This window comes from Patagioenas fasciata, chromosome 6, assembly GCF_037038585.1.
Source record: "Patagioenas fasciata isolate bPatFas1 chromosome 6, bPatFas1.hap1, whole genome shotgun sequence".
Classification (NCBI taxonomy): Eukaryota; Metazoa; Chordata; class Aves; order Columbiformes; family Columbidae; genus Patagioenas; species Patagioenas fasciata.
In genome coordinates this window covers 16,023,634-16,035,825 of record NC_092525.1, presented here as the reverse complement: position 1 = coordinate 16,035,825, position 12,192 = coordinate 16,023,634, and the positions used below count along the sequence as shown (strand labels likewise).

At 41.9% G+C, this 12,192-nt stretch overlaps 1 protein-coding gene across 4 annotated transcripts in view; it reads left to right on the top strand.

The window, feature by feature from the left end:
* The window catches only part of SLC44A5 (solute carrier family 44 member 5), an 83,124-nt gene extending 72,237 nt beyond the window's left edge, over positions 1–10,887 (top strand). The window contains exons 16-22 of one of the 4 annotated variants that reach the window (XM_065842106.2): positions 10–104; positions 480–583; positions 1,981–2,054; positions 3,093–3,163; positions 4,293–4,381; positions 4,977–5,061; positions 5,994–10,887. In XM_065842106.2, coding sequence (XP_065698178.1) covers positions 10–104; positions 480–583; positions 1,981–2,054; positions 3,093–3,163; positions 4,293–4,381; positions 4,977–5,061; positions 5,994–6,106 — 631 coding nt within the window. In that variant the 3' untranslated portion in view covers positions 6,107–10,887. Of the gene's footprint in view, positions 1–9; positions 105–479; positions 584–1,980; positions 2,055–3,092; positions 3,395–4,292; positions 4,382–4,976; positions 5,062–5,993 lie in introns of those variants that run through there. The other 3 variants (XM_071810033.1, XM_071810032.1, XM_071810031.1) reach the window with 3 other exon arrangements.
* Positions 10,888–12,192: the final 1,305 nt, after the last annotated feature.

Here is a 12,192-nt window from a genome sequence, read left to right as displayed (position 1 = left end):
TTGTTTTAGATACCATACAGGTTCGCTGGCATTTGGAGCCTTAATTCTTGCAATTGTCCAGCTTATTAGAGTAATACTGGAGTACTTGGATCACAAACTGAAAGGTGAGATTTTTGAATTTATTCTAGGTTATTAAGACCTCCTTTGGTAAATTGCTTACTTTCCCAAGCTGTTTTTTCAGCAATGAAAAGAGATTAATTTCACACTATTTTAGCCATTGTAGGTTCATTGAAGCCAGTGAATTTGTGCTGCTTTACTCAAATTGACTCTGTGTCCTTGGGAACTTAATGCAAAGTTCATACAGGATGTGGATCTGATCTAATTGAAAGCTAGTAAGCTAAATTTGGTTGAGAGAGTCCATACCCAGAAGAAATAATGTTTCTGCTTTTGTCACAATTTAAGGTTTTCTTCCAAATAGCTTTCTATGTTCTGATTACTGCTTATGAGTTCCATGTATGATGTACTCTCCTTTTTTTCAGGTACACAGAACTCCTTCACTAGATTCCTACTCTGCTGCCTCAAATGCTGTTTCTGGTGTTTGGAAAAATTCTTAAAATTTATAAACAGAAATGCCTACATCATGGTATGTGCTGTCTCTGCATGTGCTCTTCCCTATCTGGGACACTAAAATACTCTAACCACTGCTAGTTGATCAACACCCACCAGTGCTAGAATCTGCTGAATAAATAACGGGATTTCTGGGAGTTTTCAGGAAATGCATGTGGTCCTACCATGAAAAAGTAAGATCTCTTTTTCTCATTGAGCCTCCTTTTGTGCCTGTCTTTGTCCATTCCCCTCACCTCCCAAAGTAAGTGGTTCAGCAATTGAAATCCTGATTTCAATAGGAACATGAAAAGTTTCATACTGCATGTTGATGACACTTCTGTTTGGAGGCAGTGTTTGAATGAGGAGGTCAGAAGGCACATGGTATCTGTATTTCCTCATGGAAGTTAAAAGCACAAACTCTTCTAGCAGCAGTGATATTACTCTAAAATAAACCTACTTAGCTTCCAGAGAGAAATTCCAGATTTTCACCTAATTAAACGTATGTAGATTTCAGCCTAGAATGTCCTGACTTGAAGAAGTTTCAGTGATTGAATGGTACAGTCACAGACTTGTCTCAAAGGAGGTGGCTGTAATGGGTCCACTGTAACCCATGGTCGTGCAATTGATTTTTCAAATTAATGCCATCTTGAAGATAAAGTTTTCTTTTTGACTGTCTTGTTTACAGTGTATCAACTGACTGCACTAGGGGCTGTTCTAGTAACTCTTATCCTAGTGGGCACTATTCCAGGAAGAAGAAATTATTTTTCTCCTGAATAGCTTTAGCTGCTTTAATTTGTCCTGATATAAATCCACTGACTTTGATACTGGTGTTGCTGATTTCTTCTTGAACGAGAGTAGCATCAGGTCCAAGGAGATACCTACAGGGGTCAAGTCACTCCTGTTCTACAAGTGCCTGTTGCTTTCTTCTTGCTATAAACCCTTCCACTGACTGCAAACCCCATCTCCTTCTCTGGAGACATTCAAACCCACCTGGACACATTCCTGTGCAATCTACTCTGGGTGAACCTGCTTTAGTAGGTGGGTTGGACTAGATGATCTCCAGAGGTCCCTTCCTACCCCAACCACTCTGTGATTCTGTAACTCTGTGTAGGTCACTAGCAAAGCGAGAAGAATCTCTCAGCAAGTACCTTGTTTGTTCTGCTTGGCAAACTAAGTACTGAGCTTACTGCCTGCAAGATCACAAGGGCTGACGTGTTCAGCACCAGGTGATTTGGAGGGGGAAGGTGGATAATATTCTGTCCCCGCCTGGTGGGAAGCATTGATAGGTTGGAGGTGACAGGCGGAAGTGCTTGGTGTTCGTCTGAGTTTAAGGCCGTGTATTAGAGAGAGGTACGCTTTACCTGCAATAAGATTCTGGCATACAAGGAGGTATCCTAGTTATTTAAAATACTTAACAGCTACTTTATTTTGCAGATTGCCATATATGGTAAAAACTTCTGCACCTCGGCAAAGGAAGCGTTCTTTCTGCTCATGCGGAACGTGGTGAGGTAAGGGGCCATCTCCAGTCCTCAGAAGTGTCAGGATTTCCTGCTGTTGCACACATTTGTTTCCTCTCCTCCAAACAGTGTTGTAAACTGCGGCTGTCCTCAGCCATGGCCCTCACTTCTGAACAGTGTGTAACCACAGGCTGGCCAGCACAGCCACCTCTGCCAAGCTGACAGAACAGCTCCACCTTTGGTTCTGTTCAGAGCATCGTCTCACTATCCTTGGTGCTTTTGCTCTTAGTCAACAAGAGCGATAGATAAAAGCCAGGCATATAATTTTATTGTTCCAAATGGAGATTTTTAAAATCTTGTATATTTTGCTAATTCTGAATTCTGACAGGTTAATGATGACTTGTTCTCTTTAATATTTCTTAATGTTTCTCTTTCATGGTAGTCAGTGCTGTATATTACCATACCTGTAGCCTTCAGTGCTGTCAAGAGGCTGATGTTACAAAGCTCATTTTCCATCCTGTTATTTACCTGCAGTTTCTGATAAGTCAGGCTGGCAGGACTTTGAGCAGAACCTCCCTGCTGTTGCTTTCAGTGGGGGCTGCAGATTTACTGACAGTTTTTCTGTGATTGTCTCCCTGCTTTGAGACCGTGATCTCTAAAAATAGCAGATTTGTCATGTTACAGGGTCACGAAATGTAGCCAAATAGGACTGAGTAAAAAGAAGACCTACCAACAATCTACACAACCATTGCTTTTTGTTTGGCTGTGTACCTTTCAAACACTAGTGGGACAGCTGAAATAAAAATGCTGTGATGTTTTGGTTTGGTTTATTTAACCCCCCTTCACGTGCTGCAGCAGTATTGCCGCATCAAGGCCTGACTCAACCAGAGGCTTGGAGCTCTTTGCCTGGCAGGATTAGGCTGTAACAAAGCCCAGCTCAGCGCTGGTTCTGTCTTGTGTTGTCAGGCTGTGAAACCAGCAGAAGGCAGCTTCTTGGTCACATTCTGTCGATTATTCGTAGCTCTGAGGAGAAAGAATATAAATGTCTGGTTTGTGATGGTTATGTGTCATCTGTCCTTTGCTGAACAGAGTTGCAGTTCTGGACAAAGTTACAGACTTTCTTTTGTTCCTGGGGAAAATTCTCGTGGCCGGTGGTGTAGGTAAGCTAATTGATGTTTTCTAAATGTACGTTTTATTTTCTTGGCATCATAGCTGGATCAAACCAATTCACACCCATTGTCAGCCCCAGTTGGTTATCGTTTCTAAGAACTGAACAGAATTGCGGTTGAGGTGCCCCTGGCAGCAGACAGTGTGGGGACAAGAGGAGGGGCTGCAGGTCTGCAGATGGACCCCAAGCTGTGCTACATTCAAGCCCATTATATCTATAAGCTATAGTAAAAGAAATAGAATATTTCTAGCATACTTATAGGGTTTTCTTAGTTATCAGTAAAAATCAAAATATATTATTCATGTTTTTCTGTGACAGAAAAGTGATTTTTTTTTTAAATGAAACACTTTCAGAAATTCAAGTTGGCAGTATTTCCTTATGGTTCTTCTGAATTGTCACAGCAGTTTCAAAACAGTATTTTACAAATAACTATATTTTATATTCTGCATGCTTTAAAAGATTACTGATGAATTATATTTTAAACAAAAGTTGATAATTAGTACCAAGAACAGATCTAAAGTATTTTGTGGTGTTGTAGAGTGATTTTCAAACTGGGGTAGCAAATTTGATTTGAAACATATCCTCTGAAATGTAAGCCATGAAATACTGAAATTAATTCAAGTCTCAGTCTTCTTCAAGAATAAATTCTCTGGGTGATTTCTGTTGTAGATGCATTGGTCTGATCTAGTCATGCTTACCACTAGCACTGCCGTTTCTCCTTTTATTCTGAAATAGCTGTATATCTTAAAGCAATAAAATTTCAAGCAGCAGATTTTTCTTCCAAGTCTGTTTTGTAAAAGATCCACCCAATGGCCTTTGTTATCCCAGGTCACTGTCTTGTCATTATTTCTTAATTTTGCCATTAAATCCATTAGAATGATGAAACAAAACAATTAATAAACATGTCTCTCTGGGCCAATTAATATCTTTATGGTGATTGACTCATTTACATATTTATTCTGTCAGAATAGAGATCCTGCAGATAATTAGTATTGATGAATTTATTGTTTACAAACTGTAATTTGAACCAGCCTTGCACCTGCTGTTGTGTCTCACCACTCGTTGGGTGTCGGGACCTCCACGGCAGCGCAGGGATCATTGATGCTCTGTTCTCCTCGCAGGCGTCCTCGCGTTCTTCTTCTTCACACGCAGAATTCCACTCTTTGCGCAGGAGGCCCCTGCACTCAACTACTACTGGGTACCGTTGCTGGTAAGGCAGCGCCTGGTCCCTGCAGACGTGCTCAGGCTGCCCGGGGCTCGGCTGGTGGCAGCTCCGGTTGTCCTCACGCTGTCCCGTGGCACAGAGGTGGGGACTGGTCTGTGCTCGAGTCCTCTGGTGCCTCCAGGCACCACAGTGACTCTGCACCCGCAGAAAAACAGGGTGTCACAGCTGCTCTCCTCAGCCCCCCGACAGCAAAGCCCGGTGCTGAGGGACTGATGACACTGGGGCCTTACGATGCATGTCTGTTTCCTTTTGTAGCCCCCCAAGGTTTGGGAACATCTCCCAGATGAGTAGTTCTTTAGAATAATCTAGAAGGAGTTCAGAATATTCTTGGCATATACACCCTTTGAGGATTGAAATCACTCCAGTTTGGCAGCTGGAAAACCGGTGGTTACCACATGTTGGGACACAGTGTCTTGAACATGTGATCCCTTTCCAAGCAGAAGTAGCTTTTGGTAGAATTACAGAGCTGTCATTAAATCCTCCCAAGTTTGCTTCGCAGACTAGGCTTCTGATTTGTGTTAACACTGCCACGTTGGTCCCAAACTAAATTTGGGGTTTTGTTGTGGTTTGGTTTTTGCAGACGGTCATTATTGGCTCCTACCTAGTTGCACACGGGTTCTTCAGCGTCTATGCAATGTGTGTTGACACACTTTTCCTCTGCTTTTGTAAGTACTATGTTTTCTTTCACTAATACCTGCAAGTCACTGGAAGAAGAGTAGAAAACCACCTTATCCGTTCTTTACAGAATTGTGGTGACATGCTAGCAGATTGTGAAAAATGAACTGCTTCTGCTTTTCAGACTGGCTACTTAATGCATTCTTCAGTGCAGAAAGTGTCTTAGTATTCAGATTTAATTAGTATAAGTGATGGAAGGTGCCTGTGTGGCTCACAGGCTGTTGTTTATCAGATGTTTCTTAACTTCTATTAACAGTTTGCTTCTGAGTGCTTTATGAAGCGCCCTGTACAGCAGTGATTCACTCAAACCTCTCATTAATAACAAATTGGAAATTTTTCAAACTAACAAAATGTAGAAAGTCTGGTGTGCTGAAAAATTATCAGGCTTTATTAATTTATGCCAAATATGCAGGAAATACACTGCCATGGAGCTATGTGAAGGTTTTCTTCCTGTCACCTCTGGTCACTCCTGACAACTCGCTCTGGCCATGCAGACACAGCGTGTCTGCACTTTAGAACTTTATCTTAGGTAGTGAAAAAGGGTCCAGTTTTTAAAAGTGATTAAATCCACAGCTCTCTTTGGGATGACTTTTCTAGCAAGAAGTACCTGAAATGCCAGGCTTCGGTGGAGGGGTGAGGGTTTCTGAAAATTTCCACCTGTACTCCCAGACCAAAGAACAAAAAGGATATGTTGCTGTCATTTAAAAATGGTTAGATGTTTGTGTCTCTGCCTTGTCTAAAACCTCTTCTGGTTTGAGAAAATAGAAATTTTATAGTGTCCTTTGTCAACTTAACAATACAGCTAAATTGCCTTGATTGGGAATTTTTTGTAATGTTTGGTCTTTTGCTCTCTCCCTTCTTTGATTCTGTGTGTGTGTCTGCGCTGTTTGCTCTTTTGGCTGCTTTTGCTGTGTAAATTCAGGTGAAGACCTGGAAAGAAATGATGGATCTACAGCAAAACCCTACTTCATGTCAGCCAGCCTTCACCGAATTCTGGGAAAGAAGGAGCTAAGCCCGAAGAAGGCAGTGGGATAACACACATGAGACCTCAACATCCAAACAGTGTCACTTTTAAGCAAAACGTGTATAAAGTAGGCAAAAGTAAAAACCGTAAATGATGCTTCTGGTTAATGGGTGATTCTTTTTTCCTTTTGCTTATATCTAAAGAAAAATGAGCGACATTGGTAACATTTAACTAGTTTGAATGCATAAACTAACAGCTGTGAAAACAAGGCCACGTTTTAATTTAGAGTGCCTATGAAAAGGAAAATGTAAATTTGAAGCTTTTTTAAGTCTATAATGATGTTTTAATAACTTTTGTAATACAAGTTGCTGCCTTAGATGACAGCAGTTTTGATAATGTTTCTTTTTATAAGTGTATATTTGTAAAAGAAATTCAGGCAATTTTTTGAAAGCACTAACATATAACCTAATTAGCCATAAAAAGATAGTTTGAGATGCTCTAGTTAAGCAGGAGATGGTACTAAATTTGTAAATATGGTGCTATGATTGTATTTTTTTGTACAAGCTGGTTCACAGCTATTTAAACTGTGATTATACATGCATTAATGATTCCCTACACTGAAAAATGTAGTGATATTTTAATCACAGCCACAACTGCGTCTTTTAAGAAGTGATGGTACCCGCAGGTCCCAAAGAAGTTGGTCACAGAGGATTATAGTCGATGCTGCTTCAAGTGACATTTCTTGTGAGTTGTGCTTAAAAGGTGACATAACCGAAGGTCCCACTGCACGTGGTTTGTGGTTCACACAAATGAGATTTCATCGGGTACAGGATGGTGAATGTATCGTTTTCAACTGATGCCCAAGAGAGATGCACTTGTGTTAATAGCCCCGTCTCTTAACGAGTCTCTGATTGTGTTCTGCATTATGAGGGAGTTGAGCTTCACTGAAAGGAAAACCAAATGCAGTCTTTTTTTTCCTGGAAGGGAGTCTTGGCACAAGGAATTCCATTGCTCTGCCTTGCTCAGAAGGGCTCCTTAACGAGACGTTGACCAACCGGGGTGTTGAGGGCTGGAGAGTCCTCTCTGTGGGTCTGCAGGCTCTGGTGCTCACACAGTGAGGTGTTGAGACGTTGAACTCGAGTCTTCTTGTGATACAAGATGAATTACTTAGCTACTGAAAGATGCTCCAAAAGATTTAGTTTGCTTTTTATTTATTAAGTTTGCCCAGTCATTAGTACAAAATCTATTAGTAGCAAGCACATTGTGTTCAGTTCTGTGACCCTCCTGTTGGTGGAACTGTCACCAAGGTCAGGAGCAGCTCTGCCCAGGGAACAAGTCTCGCCCTGGATCCCTTCTCAAGTCTGTTACTGCCATGAGCTGAGCTGAAAAGGTTTTAATGTATTCGTCTCATAGAATCAGAACCACAGATGGGTTGGGGTTGGATGGGCCCTCTGAAGATCATCCAGTGCAACCCCCGCTAGGTAGGGTCACCGGGGTGCCCGAGGACCCAACCATGCTGAGGCCTCCCCCTTTTCCCGTGTACCGAATGAGCTGTTGTGCTGCTGTCTGCTCCCCAGGTTCGTGCTGTACCCCTGCCAGATCTGGTGCAGGAGCTCAGCGCCTAAAATGCTTTTCTAGCCCCAGGAGTCCATTGGTGTCACAAAGAGAAAAGCAAATTCTTTTCCAGAAGATCTGAATGCAAGTTTCTGGGCAAAATTTACTGATGTTCCACATCCCAAAGTAACTTTGCTCTGTAACTTGTGGCTCCAGTTGGTGGCTGTGACCGCTGCCCAGGCAGTGCTGTCCCCATGTGGGTCCGGGAGGTGCTGGTGCAGCATGGTCACCGCAGCTGTGCCAGGATTCCGAGCACAGGGCAGGGGATCCCCTGTTGTCTCTGGGATCCAGCAGACACTGCAGCCCTTTCCCCAGAGCAGGAATGAGTGGTTCAGTGTAGGACTCAAGTACTGTAAAGCAAAGGTGTGTGGTTTCAAACGTAACTACAGATTGTGGGCACCTTCTGTGTTTGGTAACTCCTCTGGAGATGCCCTGGAGTAAACCTGACTTTCAAAAAGGGCTGAGAAACCGGCCTTGGAAAAAATCAGGCTCTTGACTGATGGTTTTCATCATAATCATTATTATTACATGCATGACATTGAATATGCAAACCCCTCCATTATTCTAATATCTTCTGAGAGTTAAGTCAGTAACATTTTGGAGTACAAGTCACCATTCTGTGATAAAAAAAGCTGCTGGTCTGATTACTGTCCATGTGCTAAAACACTTTTTTTTTTTTTTTAATACTGTGTGATTAGTTTGCAGCTAAAGAAATTGCATTTAAGTAATTGATATTTCTACTGGACTTGAGTGTCTTACTGGGAGCTCAACTGAAAAAGCATATTTCTGAATACAGCGTGCTTTTTTATCATATGAATGTAACCATAGAGTTTACTAGGAATAAAACAGAATAGAAATAGTATACAGTTATTTGATTAGAAGACTTTTGTAACAAACTATGCATTTACTAAAGGAATTTCTAAAAGTTAAAGTTTTAAATTGTATTATTATTTATATACAGTAAAAAATATATATATGTATAAATTTGCTCCACTCACTATTTTGTGAAATTATTTAGAATGTAAGTGATCATCATTTCTGAGAAGAAAATTTGAAAGCCATTTTCTTAGTGATATAATTATGAGAACTGTGAAAATACTAAGCAATACCATGTAGATTTTGTAATCAATAAATTGAATAAATAAATAACAATGATTTAATATGAAGATTGGCTTTTAAAAAATAAATTGCTATTGATGAATTAAATACAAATTAATGCAAGTATTTACTTGGAAAATTATGACTTAAAATATTTTAAGACTAACTTATTATAGTGGTTCCCAACTAACCCTGTGGCCAGAGTCTGCAGGCTTACACCACGGAAGAAGTGCTAGTAGTGACGTTTATGGATTTGGACATTTGCTTTGTTGCTTGATTTAGTATAAAATTTAAAGTTCCGTTCTTCAGAGAGTGGAACATGCAGCTGTTTATAACACGGTAAAATACGTCATACAGGCTTTGCTCCTGAGCCCATGGGAGTCGGTGCTGTGGGATCCCCTGGTGCTGTGGGGTCTCCAGTGCTGGGCAATCCCCAGTGTTGCGGGACCCCCTGGTGCTTGCAGGACCCCAGTGTTGCGGGATCTTCAATGCTGGGGGATCCCCGGTGCTGTGGGACCCCCACTCGCGGGGCTTAGCCGGTCCCTGGGCGCTGCGGGAGCAGCTTTGGTGGGGCAGCGGGACATGGGCAGAGCAAACTGAGCAAGCTCTTGTGAGGATCTTGAACAAGCAGAGTGTAGAAACTGAGACAGAGGAAATGCAATCGTACCCACACAATCAATTTTGGTTTAGTTCAAGTTGGATCCATTGTGTCTCCCTATGGCATGTTAATGGGTGGCTTTCATTTACATGTTTTATACCAAAGTTTTAATGTCAAGCCTTCAAATGTTAAGGAAAAAAAAAAAAGTGACCCAGAAAACAAGAAAGATGGGATCATTTCTTATGCTGAGGGTTTTTATTTCCAAGTAGTGTTCAGTAGCTGATTCTTGGCTGTTACAAGGATGCTGAATAGTCTTTTAAACATTAGTATTTAAAAGTATGAACTATTTTACTGTTGCACGTTCTGCTGTAGAACAGGAAAAAGATGTTGGCAGACGCAATGTCAAGCTGGTTCTGGGCTGGTCAGTGAGTATTGTTCTGCAAATGGGTACTCAGAGGAGTGACCGTGAAGAACAGACTGACTGTGTTTGGTGACGCGGAATGTCCCCTGGACCAGTCGCTCGGCCTGGACGCTGCGTCCTCGCTGACAAAGTGCCTTACTGGCTGTTGTTTTACCTGACTTGTATTTTGAAGTTTATTCACACCATGTAGACTACAAAACAGAAAAGGCTAGAGAGGAAAAACAATACTGTAGTTATTTCGAATTGATATAAAACGATGTCAGATGTGTTTGGACTGCATGATGCAGCACATGAATTTCCCAGTGGCTGGTGTCAGGTCATGGAAGTGATAGCGTGATCTGCGAGAAAACACACAACAGTTGTGGTGTTGCAAGTAATTAAAACAATGCAAGACTGTTCCATATTTAGTAGTAGATTTTTTACAGCTTTAATTTGTGGTGTAGTGAGGTTCTGGGTAGGACCTGTTCTGCTCTCAGTTACAATGGTCACACGAGTCGTTCCCATGTAACTGGGGGGAGAATGGGGCTCCTGCTGCTTAAGACAGAGGGGAAAAAAGCAAATACATAGTATGTTACTGTAACACAGCTGTTGGTGTGTTCATAAACATAACTTTCACCTTCCATTTCAAGACTGGTAATTTGCTATTCTGGGAGTGTTTTATAAATTATTCTAAATTTTTTAACTTTTGATACAGGTGATGATTTTTGAGATAATATGTAATTTGTACTGCACTGTAATCAAATTAGAAAGATAACTGTTTCTTCATGTTTAAGTAACACGAGTGCTACTAATGTTAAAATTGTCTGTTACTCTATGCTACAAAATACCCACATGTATTTGTCCCAAATAATGAGTTGTAAAATCACGAAGAAGGCTCTCCAAGGTTTGAGAAACCAAAGGGAGGTTACTATTCATTGATGTGATCGTTAAAGGTATATTATTATCTTGCCAAAACCAAATTCACGTGAGCATGACGGTTTGAGCTCTAAACCCTGTTTGCTTCTGCTATGCAGAAATTGGGAACGTATTTAAATATGTTTGATAACGCAGGTGTTTGATTTTGCTGTTCTGTCACTGTTTTACAGCTCTTGGGGATTGTTCTAATAAAGTTTCGATACGAACCGGAGTCGCCTGTTTGTGCCGCACGGAGCCCCCGCGGGGCGCCCCCCAGCGGCCGCGCTACTGCAGCGCCCGGGGCCCGTGGGGGTGGGAAAGGGGGCGGGGCCGGGAAGGAGGGGAGGGGCGGGGCGCGTCCCGGGTCCCGCCCCTTAACGGGAGGGAGGGCTTAGTTTTAGTTACAGAGGCTTGCGGGTTTATTTGTTTATTTATTTATAACTACGTAATAATAAAACGTGGGCATTTTGGCTGAACCTGTTTTGAGATCTTATACCAGACAAAGTGTATTTTAAATCAGCCAAATCCACACCTTTAGTGGTCCGGTCTGTGCAGCTGACAGAGCTCTGGTTGTGCACCCTGTGTTGGCTCCGCTCCCTTGGCTTCCACGGGAAACGCTGCTGTGGGTGTGAGGTCACGGATGGAGCCGCAGCCGGACAGTGTCCCGGACCGGTGCCTGTGCAACAAGGCGGGACATGAGGCGTTATCTCCGCACGTTTTTGCGGCAGACGGGGAAGAAAACGGTGCACAAGCTGTTCAGAGTTTGAGGGTGGACGTGGGCAGAGGCAGCACTGGAGCAGCCACGCAGCGGGAGGCAGGACAGAGGGAGAATTTGGGCTGGAGGTTGATAGTTGAGGTACGAGTTATAGGTCATTCCCTGTGTGGTCACTCAGACCATGCTCTCACTGCCTCTCCTCGCATCTCCTCGGGCAGGTGAATGGGAAATTGACAATGTCAAATGCAGGCTTGGGTGTTGGTATCTAAAAGCCCTACAGCCACACAGTCCAGTGGTTTGGTGTACTTGAAACTCCATTTAGAATGGGAAGAACATGCAGAAATCTTCATTAAATACATAAGTAACATAGTTATAAATTATGCTTGTGCCTTTTACACAACTACCCTTAAAGCACAGGAGAAAAAGCCCACTGTCAACTGTCAGAAAAAAAACACCAATAAGCAATGAAGAAGAAAACATACCAAGGTAATAATGAAATATTTGGAAGACCGTATTTTGAATTGTTATGCAAAATGTGTTATCCAAAACCCGGCTTCCAGAAAAGTGCTTTATGTTTTCATAATTCTGTTGAAATTTCATACCAAAAAAAGTAATTAATAACTCAAAGTAGCTATTTATCCTGAAAGTTATATTAATAAAACCCTAAATGATACTGCTTTAGAACACTGAAGAAATAATATTAAAAAAAGTGTAATTTATGCACTGCAGACAATTTGCAAAATCCAGCAAAAATACAATGAAACTCCCCACAGGGACTTTTCTGCTGATCGGGAGAAGACGTAGGTGGTTGGGGACA